A 19,861-nucleotide genomic window follows, 5' to 3' on the forward strand; every position below is an offset into this window, starting at 1 on the left:
AGCAGGAACTGCCCTGGTTCTGCTTTTCACCTGTTTAGACTTTCTGCCTCTGTCTCATGCAAGATCTATGTTAATTGTACACATTAGTCAAGCACCCAAAAATAGCTGTATCTAATGTGGCTGACGATAAGTTATTTCCATACATGGTGGAGCTCAAGCGTAAACTTAAGTGTCTTCCAATGAATAATCTACCTTTAAGTGTTAAGACTGACACTGCCTGTGGTATATATAATTACTAAAACATCAATAATTGGATCGACATTGGTGACTAGCCATTTTTTCCCATAATTTTAAGTCAGAATCATGTACAATTAGTGATCTTTGAGATATTTTCAGAGCATTTGGTCCAAATCCCTGATGTTGCAGATGAAGAATAGAGGTCAAGAGTAGTTCAGGGACTTGACTGCAATCATAGAGCTGGAATATGAAGATCTAGAAGTCAGGTCTCCTGATTCCTACCCCAGGGTTGCTGCAGCACCAAGCATTCCATTCTTGCTGAAGCACAGACATTCGAAATGTGTCACTCCAGCTGGTGTGTTGCGAATAAACTGAAGGGGCTGACGTAAGTGTGGAAGCAGAGAGACGAGATAGGATCTGCTCGATTCCAGTGAGAGATGATAGTAGCTTAGCCCTGGGCCCTGAAGAGGAAGTGGTCAGAAGGGGTTGGACTCTGGATATGTTTTGAAGAGAGAGTGGACAGGATGTGCTGACAGACTGCATACAAGACGCTGTAACGCATAGCCTCAGTGTCCTGCACACATATGTGGTCGGGAACTGTTTGATTCATGCTTTCAATAGATAATTATATGTCAGGTCCTGTAGTAGGAGCTGAGTATACCCTGGTGAGCTAGAGCAGATGGCTTCTGCCTTTACAGAAACTAATACAGTAGTTAGGAACCACATCTTGAGATAGTGAACCAAGTAATTTTAAGACATTGCATAATAATCAGCTGCGTATCAGGTGAAAAATTGCATAACACCATGAATCAGCTCCAAGAGATTTCTCCTGTGTAAAGAATTAGTGGAGAGGCAGGCTTGCCTTATTTGGATCACTGATTCCCTCATCAGTATTGACATAGGGTTTTTTAATTAGACTGAGTTCAGTTAACACTGTTAAGAGGCTTGAATAGAATGTGATTGCAGTCTCATCCTTGTCTAACTTGGCAGAGTCTTATTACCTTTCTGTACCTTAGTTTCTATCTAATTTGCAAAATTAAAATGTTAACATGAGAGCTCCTCTCATGAAGATATTATGATTAACGGTCCCCCCCCAAAAAACCATGCAAATTTTTAGTTTAATCCACACAGCAATATAAGCTGTTCATTAAAATAAAATTGACAAAGCATGAAAATTAAAAATTGACAAAATGTTTCCAGTTTGGATATCCATTAATAATAAAGTGTTACCCTTAGTATCTTTCTGTTTCCTAGAATCCTTTTTTTCCACATAGCCATGTACTTACATCATATGTTATGAGAGGTTTCAGAAGTGGAAGTCATCATATCACAAGCAGTTTTTCTTTACTCTCACATTGTTACTATGATTACAGAATACTTATTTGGGAGGCAGGCTTGAACAGAGTGATTAGGAGAACAGGTTTTGGGATCGACAGACCTGGGATTGAATTTTAACTCTGCCACTATCTGTGTGGTCCTGAGTGAGCTGTTTATACATTCTGTGTCTCAATTTTCTCTTTTTTAAAATGGGGTAAATGATAACTACTTTCAAGATTTATTGTAGGATTTAAGGTCAATAACTGATGTAAAGTCCCTAATACTATGCTTGACACAGAAGCCCTCTATAAATGATCATTATTATGACCCAAGAATGGCAGTTCCTATTTCACAAGGGTGGTGATTTTTTTTTTAAGATTTTACTGATTTATTTGAGAGAGGGAGAAACAGAACACCAGCAGGGGAGGGGCAGAGGAAGAACCAGACTCCCCACAGAGCAGGGTGCCAGCACAGGACTCAATCCCATTACCCTGGGATCATGACAGGAGCTGAAGGCAGATGCTTCACCGACTGAGCCACCCACCCAGGCATCCCCCGAAGCATGGTGATTCTTGTTACCCTTCTCAACTACTCACCACTAATCACTCTTCCTACCTTACCACCCCATAGGAAAAGAGGAACCACCTTATGGGATCCTGCATAAAATTCAATCACTTCCTTCCTTTAGAATCTGATACATATGATATTCTTTTGATGAAACACTGCTTCTGTCCCACCTAATGAGTTTGACCTCTAAATTCTACCCTCCCAATTACTGTCTTTCTATTGTTTGATAGCTTATTTATTAGCATGCTCATTATTTTTAAAAGCAGACTAATATTTGAGAGCCCGTGGAAGCATTTTCAGTCAATATAAAGTCAGCTTAACCTTACTGATGGAATCCCAAGCAACCTCACCCCGCTCTACTCAGAGACCCCATGGGCATGCAGTGTCTCATCCCCATCCCACTCACTCCACAGTTGCTCTCCCATGCAGCAGAATGTACAAGGCTACCACAAATAGGACACTTGTTCAATTCTGCGTTCTTATTTCTTATAAGTGGAAGAGTTCTTGATTTAATATTTAGTCCCAATAGCATCTTACCCCCACTTCCTCATTTTTAGACCCTTTTTTCTGCTAGCAGGCAATAATGAGAAAGTAAGGCAAAAATCCTATTCTTTGTGAAATATTTAAATCTCAAAGACATTTATTTATTTAAAATCAAATATGTGAAAGTAGCTATCATTTATCCCAAGTGTTTCAAATTGCTAAGCACCTTCTTTTCTTATGTGTAAGAAAATAAGCTATTGGTTTGACTAGTCAGTGCAGAAATGTTGGGACTTTGCAGAAAATTACAGTAAGAGGAAGTTGCTATATTGCAACAAGAGAGTATTTTGATTGCAAATTTTTCCATAAGTGTGGCAATTTGCAACTTGAGAAGAATTTAATAGTAGCTGAGCTTTCAAAATGTAACACAGAAACTGTCATTTTCTTCCACAATTAAAATAAGTGCTTCTGAAAGTTTCAGGATAAGAATGACCCAAATTACCCTCCCCCACACTTCGTCAACTAAAAGAGGAGGGAATAGAGTTTGAACAGAACATCTGTGGACAAAATAAAAGATAAATGGTCTTTTCAGGCAAATGTCTGAAAAAGGGATCTTTTATAGCCAAACAGAATACTGTTGCATGCATTGCCATGGTTAAGTAGAGGATCAACAATACTTTCATAATGGCCTTTTATTTTAGCACATTCTATTTTTATGGGTAGAATTATGATTTCAACGCACCCATTCATAATTCATCATATAATTATTTGCACATATATCTTTTGACACAGATTTAATGTCCTTTTGCCAGCCACATCTTGAATTCGATTTTAAACTATTAAGTGCCCTAAGACTGTCTCAGTGCAAGTAGCACTAAAGTAAAATGGATATAAAGAAATATTTCTTATCTATGAGAAGAAACAACCTACTCAGAACAGACCTATATGTGGATTACTGGAGAACAGAAACCTGGCTTGTTTATTTCCCCTGCTGAAGGACTTCTTCAGGTTAAAACCATTGGCTGATTAAGACTATATCCTATGCTCTTTGCTGATGGTTTGCTCAACTTCCATTCACTCAACCAGTATTTATTGAGCACTTCCTCTGTACTAGGCCCTGTTCTAGCAGAAGATGAAGCAGTGCATAAAACAAACAGAATTCCTCTTTCACGCCATTTATATTTGGAGGGAAAGCTGGGTAGTAAACAAGAAACATAAGTACTTTCAGTAGAGCTGAGTGCTAAGGAGAGAAATAAAGCTAGGAAGGGAAACAGGAAGTATTGAGGGCAATGAGAATAACAATTTTAGATAGGGAAGCCTGGGAAGAATTTACTAAAAAGGAAGCATTTGAGTTGTGATCTGAAGAAGTTAAGGGAGTGAGCCACAACAACATCTGGGCAAAGAACATCTCGAACAAAGGGAACAGCAAGACTAAAGGGCATAAAATGGGCCTTCGTATGCTCCAGCTACAGCAAGTGTGACTGGAACAAAGTTAGCAAGGGTAGGGACAGGAGGCAAATGGGCCAAGCCATACGGCCTTCAAGGCCATTGCAAGGATTTTGGCATTCAAATTCAAAGTGGGATGAGAATCCAGTTGAAAGTTTTGTGTAGAGGAATGACATGATTCAAATCATATTTTAACAAGATCACTCAGGCTCTTGTATTAAAAATAAAGAAGGTAAGAGCAGAGAAAGGTAGGACAGTGAAGAAATATTTCAGCAATCCAGGTAAAGGACGATGGTAGCTCAGACCAGGGTGCTACTAGTAGAGGTAGTAAGAAAAAGTCATATTGTAAACATATATTTAAGACAGAGCTGATATAGCTCACTGATGAGCTGGCTGTGGGATGTAAGAAGAGTGTTAAGGTTGACTTCAGGATTCTGGGTGGGAACTCCTATTGGGGTAGGGGGAATGGAATTGCTATTAACTAAGTATAGAAGACCAGGAGAGCAGCAGATTAGATGACAGGTGGTGGATATCATAAGCTTAGTTTTGTACACATTCAGTCTATTGAGTTAGGAAACCTGAAGCTCAGTCAAGAAGTCCTGGCTAACAATATCAAGTCATACATTACCAAAGATCAGAGTTTGTAGACATTCTTAGGGAGAAAGTTCAAAGAACTTTTGTCCCGATGCTCACTACAATAAACAGAAAGTATTAGTGAGGGCATTAAAAAGATTTCACTGAGGGCACCTGGGTGGTTCAGGCAGTTAGGCATTTTGGTTTCAGCTCAGGTCATGATTGCAGGGTCCTGGAATCCAGCCCCACATCATGCTCCTCAGTCAGCGGGGAGTCTTCTTGAGGATTTCTCTCCCTCTGCCCCTCCCCCTGCTTGTGCACTCTCTCGTGCTCTCTCTCTCAATAAATAAATAAACCTTTAATTTTTTTAAAAGATTTTATTTATTTGACAGAGAGATACACAGTGAGAGAGGGAACACAAGCAGGGGGAATGGGAGAGGGAGAAGCAGGCTTCCCGCTGAGCAGGGAGCCCAATGCATGGCTCAATCCCAGGACCCTGGGATCATGACTTGAGCCGAAGGCAAACACTTAACAACTGATCCACCCAGGTACCCCAATAAATTAATCTTTTTAAGAAGAAAGATTTTATTAAATGATAATTTAGGAAATAAGGTAAAAATACATTTTAAAGGCAGTTAATCATCACAAATGCTTACAAAGGGAATCTATTTATGGTGATCAATAAGCATTATGAACTTATGCTTTAAATACACACACACAGACACAGACACTCACACACTCACCCTACTCCAAACACATAAAATGTTATGATCATGGTCAAAAGCAATATCTAGCCTCCAAGGACCAGAAAAAAGAACAAAATTGCTCAGTGATAAATGGGAACTAAAGCCACATACCTGGTAGGCTCTGAGTCCAGAAAGAAGTAAAGATGGCTGGGAGTCCACTGTAATGGGTATCAGGGAACAAATGGCCTGCAGCCATGGCAGGAAACTGAGGATTGACTTCACTGAGTGAAACCAACTGGGAAAGCAAGAAGAGCTTGCTCACCCATGAGAAAGGAACTTGAATAAAAACAGCCACTGACCAGAACTATGACTTGTACTTGAGTGATTCTTTCCTTACTAAATACAAATTATGGAAAACCCACAAAAGCACTTAAAATTAATTTTGAAATAATAACAGGATAACTAAGAACAGTGGCTATTCAAAAGAGCCAATACCAACTAGACATCCTGGATATGTAAAATATAGTCAGTGAAATAAACACTCTATAAATGGGAAAAACCCAAAACTGGATGCAATAAGAGAGAGAATTAGGAAATTAGAAGACATCAGAATGAATTTACCTAAAAAGCATTGCAGAAATATGAGAGAATAAAAAATATGAAAGATACATGGTTGATAAATTGAGAGATGTCAACATAGGTCTAGAGGGGAGAAAAGAGACTGCTTAGGAAGACCACTTGAAGACATATTGCCTGGGAATGTTCAGAATTAAAGAAATAATATCTTTGAAGACACACAATGAATATGAAATAGGATTATTTAAAAGAAATTATAACCTAGAAACTTCATGGTACAATTGCAGAATATCAGAGATAAAGAGAAAAATATTTTAAAAGCTACTGGGAGACTAAAGACAACTTCTGCAAATGACAGCGTAGCCACAGATGTCTTCTCAGTAGCAATAAATGCCAAAAGAAAATAAAGTGATATATTCAAATTGCTGAAGGAAAATGATTTTCAATTCAGTATTCTATGCCCAGCTAGGTTATTGTTCAAGAGTGAAGGATTTTTATATTTTCAAACATAAAAATCTAGAAGAGTTTGCTATTCACACAGACTGTTATGAAAGAACTTTTAAAGGATATACTTGAGCATGAAACTGGGAGAAGGATGATCTGAAGCTAATAAGAAAAACACAAAAATAAAATATATTGTAAATTTCCACTGTCATGAGAAAAGCATTCATCATGAAAGCAAAGATTTCAGCCCTCTCTTTTTTTTTTTTTTCAGTCATAGCACCTTATATGATCTGCTGCGTTAGCCATTATAGTCATGGGTCTGTTCTTAATGTCTTGCTTATGTGAAAATTTTCATGATATCATTAGAAACTGAAAAAATGTGACATCAATTAAATATTTGTCATTCAGAATGAATAATCCCATCAGTTCTACTAAAAAAGACTCCACAGAATTATAGATTTGCACCTCAGGAGTGCTTAATCACCCTGTCGCTGATGACATGAGGAAACCTTCACTGTCAGGAGATTATTTATGCTTATGAACAATGAACAATTTTTAATATAAATTTGTAAGACTCTTTTGAATATGAGGCTTTTTCAGGGGTCCGCAAGATCACCCACATGTTCTGTGATCCACTAGAAAGACTCACAAGACTCAGCATGTAGTTCTACCCACAGCTAAGATTTACTACAGTGACACAGCAAGGAGGTATAGTCAGAGCAGTAAGGAAAAAAGATACCTATGGGACCTGGAGAAATCTATGTGCAGGCTTCCTATGCTTTCTCCTTGTGACAGATCATGCAGAGTACACTCTCATCCAAGCAACAAAAATGCCCAGGGAAGCCCATTAAAGATTCAGCACTGAAGGCTTTTATTGGATTGGTCATAGAGACATCCTCTGTCTAGCAACTATAAAAATTCTAGATTCCCCAAAGAAAAACAGGTGTTTAGGCCCTGGGTGAGCAAAACAGTCTTGTTGCTTAGTGAAGCTCGTGTCGGTGTAGGGAACTGTTCACCAGCCAAATTCCCAGATGATAAGTGAGACCAACCTTGCAAGCAGGCCGCTCTGAGACAGCAGCCTGAAGCCGTGTATGTTAACTCTCTTCTAGAGCCCTATTTCCTTAACTGTAGTTTTCATTGCTTTTCCTATTACTTTCAAAAGCATGTACAATTGACCCTTGAACAACACAGGTTATTCACTTATATGTGAAACGCATGGGTCCACCTACGTGTAGATTTTTATCAATAAATATATTCGAAAACTTTTTAGAGATTTGTGACAATTTGAAAAAAACTCACAGACAAACCACATTGCCTAGAAATACTGAAAAATAGTAAGAAAAATGTATTATTGGAAGTATACAGTACATAATATATATAACATACAAAACATATGTTCATCAACTGTTCACAGTATCAAGAAGACTTCCGGCCAACAATAGGCTATTAGTAGTTAAGTTTTGGGGGGGAGTCAAAGTCAAAGGGTTGGTGCTCCTAACATCCCACGTTGTTCAAGTTTCAACTGTAGTTCAATTCGTTTTCTTATTTTACAAAATGTCATGTCATATGGAAAAATTATAAAATCTCTCAAGATAATTTCATTGTAATATTTAGAAAGGACATCTATGGCTTTGCTTCTTTGAATGTTGGATAAATCTATATTGTGTGCCTAAGAGTTCCTGAGTTTCAACAGGATGTGCACTGATTATACTCTGCAATCACAGTATGAAAACACATCTATGGGGAAAGAAAATCATTCTTATTAAAAAGGAAGCCTGGAGAGCATAAAATATGGTTTTGTGTAGATTTTAATCTAAGGAATAGCATGCAAAAGGCATAGGAGGTACCTTATATAACTTAATTCTTTCGAGTTGTCTATTATACATGTAGCTCCCTAAAAACAAACCACCCCCATCTTTATCATTTTTTAAGAATAATGAACTGTAAGATTATTATGAGTACTTCTGGAAACACAAAAGGGAAAAAGCCAATCAGTAATCTGACAGACAATTTAGGGAAAATAACTCTATGTAAATTACCTATACTTGAGCACACTAGCCTGAGTTATTATTTGAGCTCTTATTTTGAAACAGAGTGCACTTAGGAAAATCAATACAGCATAACGGGTTTTATCTTTTGTTTTCTCTACAAAATTTATTATGAATTTCTGTAGCCATGTATCCTGCAAAGTTTTGTCAACACACACACACCACGTACAGACATGTTTCTATTGCTTTGAGGGTGATTATTTCTGGATTACACTATACATCAGCAAATTATCTGATCCTTATCTTTAGGACTGGTATCCATCTGTAATACCACATTCATGAGAATACACAAAACAAGAAAATTGTTATATAAGTAGAATGTTATTTTATGAACAAAGAAACCAAATAAAAAAGTATGTCACAAAATACAAATGTATTGCATGAAACCGAGACCAGCAAATATTATGTAAGCAAAATCCAATTACCCCTTACAGGCATACCTTTGTAAAGAGGAAGATTTTGTTACCTAAAAGTCATTTTGAAGGCATATCTGTGAATTGAAATTACGCATGCTATCTCTGTACCCTGTTAGCTAGCTAATCACATGAGCATAATTAACCTCATTATACCAGTGAACAAAAATGTAGCTTAGTAGACTGACTAGAACCAATGATTTATAGTCACTGAAAGCTAGACCAGTCAATACAGTTGTGGGTTTTTCTCTTAAGACATTAAGCAGATGGGTTTAGCTGAGATGGTTGTTTAGCTAGACAAGTATGACAAAGAGAGCATAGCGCAACATAATGATTTTAATGTCGCATGAAAACTGAGTGAGAAAAAAAGACACTAAAGGGTGGTAAGGTTGACAAACTGGATGCCTCAGTGAAGATTTTCTAAAAATGACTGGGTTGGAGCTGTTGGGTTACATAAAATGTCGGTAATAGAGGAGGTGATTGGGGTGTGCTTAAGATAACAAACCCTGTCATGGGCATCGGTATCTGAGGAGAGAAGTGAAGATCATTGGAGATGAAGTACTGACATCACTTACACGAAGATGACTTCCTAGTCCTAGTAACAGAAGTAAGTGTGACAAGAAAACGTTCACTCAAGTGCTGGTGGCTTATGGAAGGGAATGAACTTCAAAGTAACAAGTGACAGTCCTATTTGCCTGACTCCTTCATAAGTCCTTGTGAGAACCAAATGAGATATGGCCTGGGAAAGCACAATAAACCCATTTTTTAAAAGGGGTAAGAAGTAGTACTACACACACACACACACACACGTGTGTGTGTGTGTCTGTGTTTGTATGTATAAATATATATATGTAAGAGCCCTGAGTTTTACCACTGCTTTGTGCCCTGCTTTCTCTGCCTACAAAAGAAAGACAATGATCATATCTTCTCCCGCTTCATGGGAGATTAGAAAGTTAAGTGACATGATCTATATGAATTTGTTTTGAGTTTTTCTGTTTCGTTTGAGTCTTTGGAAAAAGAAAATGCTTTCTCTGGCCTGAGCTGAGAGTCATTGTTCAGCTCTGGAAAGTTCTGTACAGCATGCTGGCACTGTGGATGGCACCCTGAGTGTCAAATAACATTCTTCCCTTCCTTGGATTTCAGACATTTCAGCAGTCCTCACTGCAGCACAAATCAAAGAAGAAAAACAAAGGTAGGAAAAAGAAATGAAATCTATAGCTGTTTAGTTTGCACTGTGATAATCACCAGCATACTTCACGCAAACTCTCTTGCCTGAGCCCATGGTGGTTTGGAAGATCACAACCCCCTAGCAAGAACTGCCAAGACCAGCTTCTCTTTCAAGTCAATTATGATGAAGGGGCACCATTTACAATAAGAGGTCTCGATGGGTTTTGAGACTGGGATTACACACTCCTGACTCCTTTGCATGTCACTTAGGTGGGGGGGGAGGTACTAAAGATTTCCATAGTTTTCTATTCTGATAAAATATAAAAATAAGAATTTTTAAGGTTATTAAGTACCCAGACTTATCTTTTGAGCTATAGACTAATCTTCTACCTTCACACCTGTATGAAATTTAAAGAGCATTTTTACCTACTATGATCTTTAGGTCCTATAGCTGGCAAGAGCAAAAGACGAATTTCTTGCAAAGATCTTGGCCGGGGTGACTGTGAAGGTTGGCTTTGGAAAAAGAAAGATGCAAAGAGTTATTTTTCACAGAAATGGAAGAAATATTGGTTTGTCCTAAAGGATGCATCCCTATACTGGTATATTAATGAGGAGGTAAGTAAGACAAAACACACTTTGTTTTCTTATCCATTTTCTGTCTTTAATCCAAAGAACCACCATTTGGGGACTTACATTTTAAAATCATATAACCACCTTAATTTCAATTCAGGAGAGTTCCACTAGTTATTTTTTAATCTGCCTTCTTAAAATGATTGCATTTTAGGGTTATGGAAAGAGTTGTCTCGATTATTCAAATGTGGCAACATATCTAAAATACAACACAGATAAAATTCTGTGTATCTAATTCAAAATTCCAAACTAATTCTAGTGATAGCTTAACTAGAAGGATTATGCATGGAATTTGAAATAGATTTTTAAATGTCTCAGTTTTGCTCGAGGTTTTAAATTTTTTTTCTGTTTTCTTGGAGGAACAAAGTTCTTTAATAATTTAAGTAAATTAATAGCACTTGAATTTGTTTTTCTTAAAGAAAATGTGAACTAGAAGACTAGCTTTAAAAATCTGCAAGTATTCATTTCATTTGGCCCAATTGAGGGGTGGGGGAAAGGGGGTGTATATAGTATATTTAGATTGTTCTTATGATTTTCTGTTTCATTTGCAGTAAACAGATATTTATCCAGAGTAGTTATATCATAACCTACCACCTATCACAACAGATATGCAACAGTATACCTTATTTGTTGACATTTCTTTGACTCTGCATTTATTTTCATTCTTTTGCAATAGTTATCTATCAGTTCACCTTAGTAAGATTTTTTAACAATAATTTCTATTGTTAACTTGTTTTCTCAAAAAATGGACATGGTTTAGTAGAGTGTGCTAGCTAAATAAATAAATGTTAGGACATTCATCAATTTGCATTTGAAGATTAATTTTTGAAATATAATTTAACAACATAATTATGCTTATTACTATAACAAAAAATGTCTAGAGGAGTTATGTTTGTCATGGTTAAGAGAATAGATTTAACCCATCTGAGTTATGATGCATCAGTTTCCTCAACTACAAAAAGGGAGAGTAATAACAGTACCTAGCTCACTGTGCTATCATATGGATGAAATGAATCAGTTCATGTAAAGCCACTTAGAACAATGCCTGACATACACCCAGTACTCCGTAATATGCTGTTAGTAATATTTTTCAAATTGACCTCATATTTCATTTGTAAAATCTTAAAGTAACATTTTGCTATCAATATAAATGCCAATATTATATAGAAGGATTTGGTTATTTTCTGTGCTTTTGATATTATTTGTGCCAATCAATCATACAATTACATAAAAAGCCTTCTATTTCACTAAGTGTATCTTATTTTATATATAAAAAACAATTTTTCCAATATTTTCATTTAACATCTATCAAATACTTTTTGTATGCCAAACAAAAAGTTATCAAAATATAGTCTTCATTTCTCTTTAAGTTCACTTGTAGATTTGTCTGCTGTATGCTATATTATATTCTTTCAAAGTGTAAGTGAAAAAATATAAGACTCTTTTATATTGAACAGTAGCTAAGTTTCATTTAGAGTTGTTACTGTGTTAGCCTTGTGAGAAGTGAATGAATAATTCCATAGTATGCATAATAAGAATACCAGCGTGCTTTTTTAGGAGAAATGTAAAAATCCCTCATCACATCATTAGGGGAAGATACTATCTATCCCAAAATTATTTTAAATCGTTCAAAATTTAGAATTTTAAAGTTAAAGGTATCAAGAGTAATCTAGCAGACATCAAAATTGAAAAAGAGATTTGAAATTATTGCATTCACCTCAAAGTTGGAAGAAAAAACTACTCAAATATTGAAAAATTTGAAAAAGTCATAAACTCTCTTTTTTTATAACATACATTTCAGTCACTATCAGTAATATCAGATTTTTATTAAGTTTTACATTTATACATACATACTGAAAGAATTAAGAATCTGTATTTTTTTTTCTTTGAGATAGCAGATAGGGGTGTAGTATCACTTGAACTTGATATACAAGGAGCCATGAACTGATAACACCACAGATCAGAGTTTGGGAGTAAAATTCCAAGGAGCCTGGTCATGACCATGAAAGGGAAAACAAAAATGAAATCATTTAGCCAAAGGTAGTCTTAACCTAATTGGAATAACTTATATCTAACATAAGATTTTGGATAACTCTCCTATCTCGTTTTTCCTTGCCACATTAGAGGGAGGAGGATTTTATGCATTTCATTCAATTGTCCAAGTAGAAAATGACTTTTATATATATAGCATTCATACCAAGGTAGATATTTGAAGATCAAATTAACTTATTTCATTTATAAAATCTTGAATACACAGCATATTTAATTCAGCTTTGAGAAAAGACTTTTTTAGAGGTAGAAAAGGAATTGAATTAGTAAACTTTGATGTATTTTACATCTGAACATTAAAAATTACAGAAAATTATGAATGGCGAATGTGGACTGAAGTTATTTTATCTGTTATAAAAGTATATATACATTCTGGTGAGAAAATTACTAATAAAACATGTTTCACTTTGACTGTTTAAAGAATTTTCTATTTCTAATGTAAGAAGGATTTTTCAAAATTTTTGTGTATATCTTAATTTGTAGTGGTCTAAATGTTTAAAGTATATCTTCAATTTAATAGAATATAACAAATAACAGTGGGACTCTAATCTCAAAAATGTCAAATTTAAAAATTAAATGACCAGATTTATTAGTATAGATTTTTACAGCATAGTTACATAGTATTATCAGCTTCAACCCTTTGTGTATAATATCCTAAATAAGAGTGTTGCCTCTTTAGGATGAAAAAGCAGAAGGATTCATCAGTCTGCCTGAATTTAAAATTGATAGAGCCAGTGAATGCCGCAAGAAATAGTAAGTTGATTTTATTTGGGGAGAGGGAGAGAAAGGAAGGGTTTTTTTTTTTAATTTCTAGCTTTTAAATTATAGGTTACTTATGTAATGCTTTCAAATTGAGGTAATAAGAAAGCAGTTTGTGGGCAGAAAATTGAGTTTTTTACTGATTTCTGTCATCATGGCAGAAGCATTATATATGTGAACTCAGGTTAGATGTTGAGGTAATTTTACCCATAAAAATTATTGGTTCTAACTTATTTCCCAATTTGAAATAAAATAAGTGTACTTTGTTTCCTTTTGCAGTGCTTTCAAAGCCTGTCATCCTAAGATCAAAAGCTTTTATTTTGCTGCTGAACATCTTGATGATATGAACAGGTAAATGTTACTTTCAAAGCACTTAGAAAGTCAGTTAGGCTTAGAATTCTAAGCTTTTCCACATTAATGTTAGAGAATAATGTCACCATGATCGATCAGTTTAAAATAAAATGGACTCAGGCATAGCTGCATCTAGCCTTAGCTAATTTCAGTGAACAGCATTTTAAAGGTCAAAATGAACCTGTTGACTGTTTATCAAGTTTACAAAAAATGTGCCTGAATCCATATATAGACCCTTAAAAAAAAATCCACTGAAAAAAAAAAAAAAGGTTTTTTTCCAAAGTCCATTTCAAGAATGTGTCTTCAAAGTTATTTCCAGGTGGGGAGAAAAGATAATTACAAAAAAAACCTGACATTTCCGAGTGCTGAGCATTTATGGCACAACATCCATCTCAATTATTCAGTCCTGAGCAAAATTAGTATTTCTTTTTGTCATCTTTCTTCTATCACTGGACAAGATTATACTGCCAAGTGATTAAATGGCAACATGGTTATTTGGGGCTGTTGGAGGGGAGGGAGAAATATATATGTTTTTTTACATATATATATATCTCTGTCATCTATAACATTCTGCACCAGGTTTCCACTTTAACTTTTATGAATTTGATGACGTCTTCCTTTTCCTTCCTTTCCCATCTCTCATTTCTAGACTTCTAGAAATTGGATTTAAGATTCAGATATTTCCTTTTCACAGGTCTTCCATAGGCAGTGCACATGACATATATAACCTACCAACAACTAGGGAGAGGCAGCATAACACAGTGATTAAGAGCATAGACTTTGGAACCAGACTGTCCAAATCCTAGCTCTCGCACTTACTAGCTGTTTGACCTTGGCTATAGAACTGGACCTCTTTATGCCAGGTATTGGCCCCTTTAAAAAATAGTCATAATAACCATCTCCACCCAATGGACTATAGTGAGGAGCAAATGAACACACATAAAGGGCTTAGAACAGTGCCTTTTCAATTATAAGTGCTATTTAAGTGTTTGCTGGCAATATATATTCCTTTTATGTACTTTGGGCTCTTAGCCCATTTACCTTTCTTTGTGTGTCTCCAAAAAATTCGTATCCGTTTTTTTTTTTTTTAAGATTTATTTATTTATTTGAGAGAGAGAGGGAGCAAGAGAACAGGGTGGGGAGGGGCAGAGGAAGAGGGAAAAAGAAAGTTTTAGGCAGACTCCACACTGAGAGGAGAGCCCCAGGTGGGGCTCTGAAATCATGACCTGGGCTGAAACCAAGAGTCAGACATTTAACTGACTGAGCCACCCAGGTGCCCCCAGTATCCAGATATTTTTAAACACAAAATTGTGCAACTTTATAAATGTGCTTAAGCACACTAAATGAACACTTAATATGCTTTTATAAATAATCTTGTGGGTTTTTTTGACACTTGGGAGTAAAGGCACAGTTTGTCCAAAGCAAGAATATGAATACAAGGAAATGACAACACAAGTGTAGAGAACACTTGATAAAATATTTTATTATTAATAAGGGAACTGAATCTTTCTTGTACTTCCCACAATCTTCGTTTGATTTATCTTGCAATTCTTGAAATTTCACATTAGGCAGTTAGAATTTGGAGAGCCTTTTCTCCTTAATTTGTTCTCAAAATGAAAATGTTTATTCACATGGTCATGATGTGGGGGGAAGTTGTAATGCTCTATTTTGTATTTTAATAATGTTATAATTCTACTGTTGTAGTTACTCACTATCTGTTTTATCACATGTTGAGCTCAGTGCCCTTAGGATAAAGATGAAGGGTTTACATCATGACCAAACAGAATTAGTTTTAAAAATGAACATTATCCCATCTTACAAGATGGATACACTAGAACACAATCACCTCTATCTAAGAATTAGCATAACTTAAGTATTTAACAAAACATGTTAATCAGTGTCTTTTTTAGGCATTAAAAAGTGCCTTTTTGGGACACTTGGGTGGCTCAGATGGTTAACCGGCTGCCTTCAGCTCAGGTCATGATCCTAGGATCTGGGGATCGAACCCCACGTCGGGCTCCTTGCTCGGGCTGAGAGCCAGCTTCTCCTTCTGCCTGCCACTCTCACTGCTTGTGCGTACTCTCTCTCTCTCTGATAAATCAATCAATCAATCAATCAATAAATAAATATATTGTTAAAAAGGAAGAAAATGCCTTTTTATAAACTGTAAAACCATTCCTGGTCTCCACTCCCTGCCCTGTGTTAGCAAAAATTTCAAAAGTGTGTCATGTCACTATTCTTCCCTAATACTCCTATGGATGTATCTGGTTCAGGATCTCATAGAAGAAGCTAAACCAAACCCATGTGTTTCATTTTGTTTTTTCTAAGCAATGAGTCAAAGGAAAAAAAAGGATCTGATCAAATATGTCATCTCCATATCATACATTTATGAGTTCTGTTTTATGTGAGCCTTGCTTGGTACATTATAACCTTCAGAACTGCATTGTCCTGAAATACTGAATCTTTTTAAAAATTTAAGTATAATGGACTTTTATTGTTTTTTTTTTCCTTTTTTTTATAACCATATTCCCAATGTCTACTTTGAATAGGCAAGTTTTTAGAAATTACCTGTTAATAGAAAGGAGGAATGCCAGTGCCGGAAATAAACAGAATCAGTGGTGGGAGAGATGTCCCCAACAATTTTTTTCTGTAGCCTGATTGTTAACATAGCAGCAAAATAATCTGGGCATTGTTCATTCTATATACAACCTTTTAAAGGAATGTACCTAAGTCTTCAAGAGATTTTATATGTATAATATTATAATTATGCTAATTATATAAATATGAGCTTTATCTGGTTATTTCTTGATTTCTAAAGTACTAGCGTAAGTATTTTAAAAGTATAGTGATTTCTGACATACACATACCCAAATTTACATATAACTATATAACCATTCATACATATACCCAAATTTACATATACCTATATATATACATACATATACATATACCAAAATGTATGTATATATACATATATATATACACATGGAATATTAAAATCTCACCTTCTATTTTCTGAGCAGCTGTAAGTTTGATTGTGAGGTAATTTGCAAAAACACTTTTGAGGCCCCCACCCCCATCCATCTGTTTCCTCCTCAGAAATGAGCACTGAAACATGAAAAAAAAAATTGCCAGTCTTTGTGAAATCTGTGGGAAGGAAACAAAATATCATGTTTCTCAAGTATTCTGAGACTTATTTACTGAATTCATTTGGCGTATATATTCCTTATCATGTCAGCACATATGTCCTTGCAATTGTGAGGATTCATCCATTTCTATTTGGTAATTACTATTTGTACATTTCTCCCATAATTCTTACTCAGCTTTTTCCTCTCAATACATTATTCTCAGTTATTGACAACTTAATGAGAATGTTCACTTCAGGCTCAATATCCCTATCCCCTTACCTATATTGTCTTGTTTTAAAACATTAGTATTACAGTAAGGTGCTGAATGTAGACCTAGTATTAAAGCACTTCCCCATCACTAAATTCAATGCTTGTATCCCCAACCAGTTTTTCTTAAAATAGCCTCCCCCCATTCCTAGGACCTTTGACTTTCTAATTTTTTTACCTAGCTGTTTTTGTAAATGGCACTTGATACTAACTTGACATATGTTTATTTGTATTCCTATTTATTGTCTGTTGCCTTCATTAAGATGTAGGCTCTGGGAAAGCAGACACTTCGTTTTGTTTCTAGCTGCATCCTTGGTGCTTGGAACAGGACCTGGCAGACATAGGTTCTCATTAAATATTTCTCAACTCTGTTAATGAATATATATCTCCTGTTATCATGGCCTTACATACCAAATTATACTGCAACACGTATATACGTAAGCCTCTTCTAGCTGAGGCCTTAAGGACAAGTTTATCCAAGACAGCACCAACAGCTGTGTAGTGTTCAGCCTTTTGTGTGTGTAGACACTGGCCTGAGTAAGCCACACACTTTCTGAAGAGTTTTTATCACGAACTGAATTTTTCTTCTGAAAGGTAGTCAAATTTTTCAATTGTCTTCTGACATTTAGCAATTCTGGAACTCACTGAAGGCAGGAATTATGTCTTACTCATTTTTGTGCCCCTAAAACATAGCTCATTGTTCAGCATATATCAGGCATTTAGTAAATTTGTTGCACTGAAAAATCAAGGAAGCTTCTTTTTAGTTTTCTGATTCATCTCATAAGGAATTCATTGTTCTTTAAACTTCTGACAAAATGAAATTTTAGTGATGTCTTTTAAAATAGTCAGTATGAAGTACTGGATTAAAATCTAATAATACATGTTCCTCTAGTGCTATTATCATCATTTTCACCCAAAAAGCATCAGGCAGGTCTTTCTTAAGAGTGCTGAAAATTGCCCTGTAGTACAAATTCAACACCTTTCTCACTACAAATGACCTATAGACTAAATTTCAATTTTGACCTTTTCTTAGTGATTAGAGTCATTTTTTAAAGGTTATTCATCATGAAGTTGACTTCTTATCATTTGTAATTTTCTAGAGTGTGGGAGTATATGCTACTGAATTTATTTGATCAATCTTTATTTTATTCCCTTTCTGTTCCAGTCCCTTCTTCACTTCCCAAAAATACTTGAGGTGATAATTACATTGTAATTATCAAAGTAAAGTTGAGCTTTAGGTGACTTGTTCTTCAAATTAAAGTTCAAATATCCATGGAGGTGATTTTGTCAGTGAAAGACACAACTTTCTTCCCTTTTCAAGATATTCTAATAGTCTTCTACACAGTGAATACCACTGGGCATAAATGCTGAAATATATGACTTACTTCAAAGCACATCATCTTCCATCTGACACAGGAGATAAACTTTTAGGAGAAAAAGTTCTCAAACACCATTTTTTCTTAAAAATATATCTTGATCAGATTATTCCACACTTTAATGATGTTAACTATACTATTGTTTCCAAATTAAGATAGTTTGGAAGGGGGGGGGGTTCTTCCTTAATTTCTGATTTGAGAAAGTATATGGATCATAGCTCAGAACGGACCAGTGGGAAATTGCTAGGTTAATTTAAAGATTTTATGATTCAATAATCTGATGCAGTGTAAACAGCCAGAATAATGAACACAGGGAGAGATCTGGTGGGACAAAAGATGGCGACTGAAACGATGCAGGCTCCTACACTGGCAATAGCAGCACTACTGAGAGAGGGAAGGTTTATTTTTAAGTTACTATTGTTTGTGGAAATAAATGTGCAAAATCCGAACAGAGGTTAAAATTATGTTTGTTCATTTAGAAAACCTAATACCCTTGTATTTAGAGACACATTTCCAAAGTACTCTTGACGTGTTTTCCCCTGGATCATTAAACTTAAATAACCTTCATCAAAACTAACATTTCATAATAAAACTTATTTTGACAAGCAAGGTTCATAGCTTCCTCCCTCATCAGTATATATTGTATGATATTAAGTATCTGTAAAGGAGCATTTGTTCTGAAGACACAATCAGCAGTGATATTTGGAGTGCTTCTGAATTTGGAGCAACAGAATTAATAGGGCTCTGATCATCGTAAAACCCTCTATATTATAGATATGAAAAGGTTTGCCTAAGACTTTTCTATCAAAATAGCATCTTTAGTTTGGGAACAATTTGTACTACAGCAAATTATAGCTCATTGAAGACTCCATGTGTCAAGAGTAGCAAAGAACACATCTTTTACATAGAATTATCTCATATATTCTTAAACATCTTAAAATAAATATTTTTATTACATTTTGGAATTTGGGGGCACCTGGGTGGCTCGGTGAGTTAAGCATCCGACTCTTTTTTTTTTTTAAGGTTTTATTTATTTATTTGACAGAGAGAAAGAGATCACAAGGAGGCAAAGAGGCAGGCGGGGGGGTGGGGGAGCAGGCTCCCTACTGAGCAGACAGCCCAATGCGGGGCTCGATCCCAGGACTCTGGGATCATGACCTGAGCCGAAGGCAGAGGCTTTAACTCACTGAGCCACCCAGGCGCCCCAAGTGTCCGACTCTTGATTTAGGCTCAGGTCGTGATCTCAGGGTTGTGAGATCGAGACCCTCGTCAGGCTCCATGCTGGACTTGGAGTCTGCTTAAGATTCTCTCTTCCCTCACCCTCTGTCCCCCCCTTCCCTCTCTAAAAATGATTTTTTATTTTAATTCCTATATAGTTTTATGTTGTTCCTGTATAGTTAGTAAAAT

General features: G+C 35.7%; 1 protein-coding gene across 4 annotated transcripts in view; it reads left to right on the forward strand.

Moving 5' to 3' along the window:
- The window catches only part of LOC111150493 (connector enhancer of kinase suppressor of Ras 2), a 277,360-nt gene that overhangs the window by 205,497 nt on the left and 52,002 nt on the right, over positions 1-19,861 (forward strand). For all 4 annotated transcript variants that reach the window (XM_022507967.1, XM_022507968.1, XM_022507969.1 and 1 more), the window contains 4 exons: positions 9,871-9,919; positions 10,337-10,509; positions 13,253-13,326; positions 13,612-13,683. In XM_022507967.1, coding sequence (XP_022363675.1) covers positions 9,871-9,919; positions 10,337-10,509; positions 13,253-13,326; positions 13,612-13,683 — 368 coding nt within the window. The remainder of the gene's footprint in view (positions 1-9,870; positions 9,920-10,336; positions 10,510-13,252; positions 13,327-13,611; positions 13,684-19,861) is intronic.

Source organism: Enhydra lutris, unplaced genomic scaffold (assembly GCF_002288905.1).
Source record: "Enhydra lutris kenyoni isolate GAN:26980312 unplaced genomic scaffold, ASM228890v2 scaffoldscaffold23, whole genome shotgun sequence".
In the NCBI taxonomy this organism is placed as follows: Eukaryota; Metazoa; Chordata; class Mammalia; order Carnivora; family Mustelidae; genus Enhydra; species Enhydra lutris.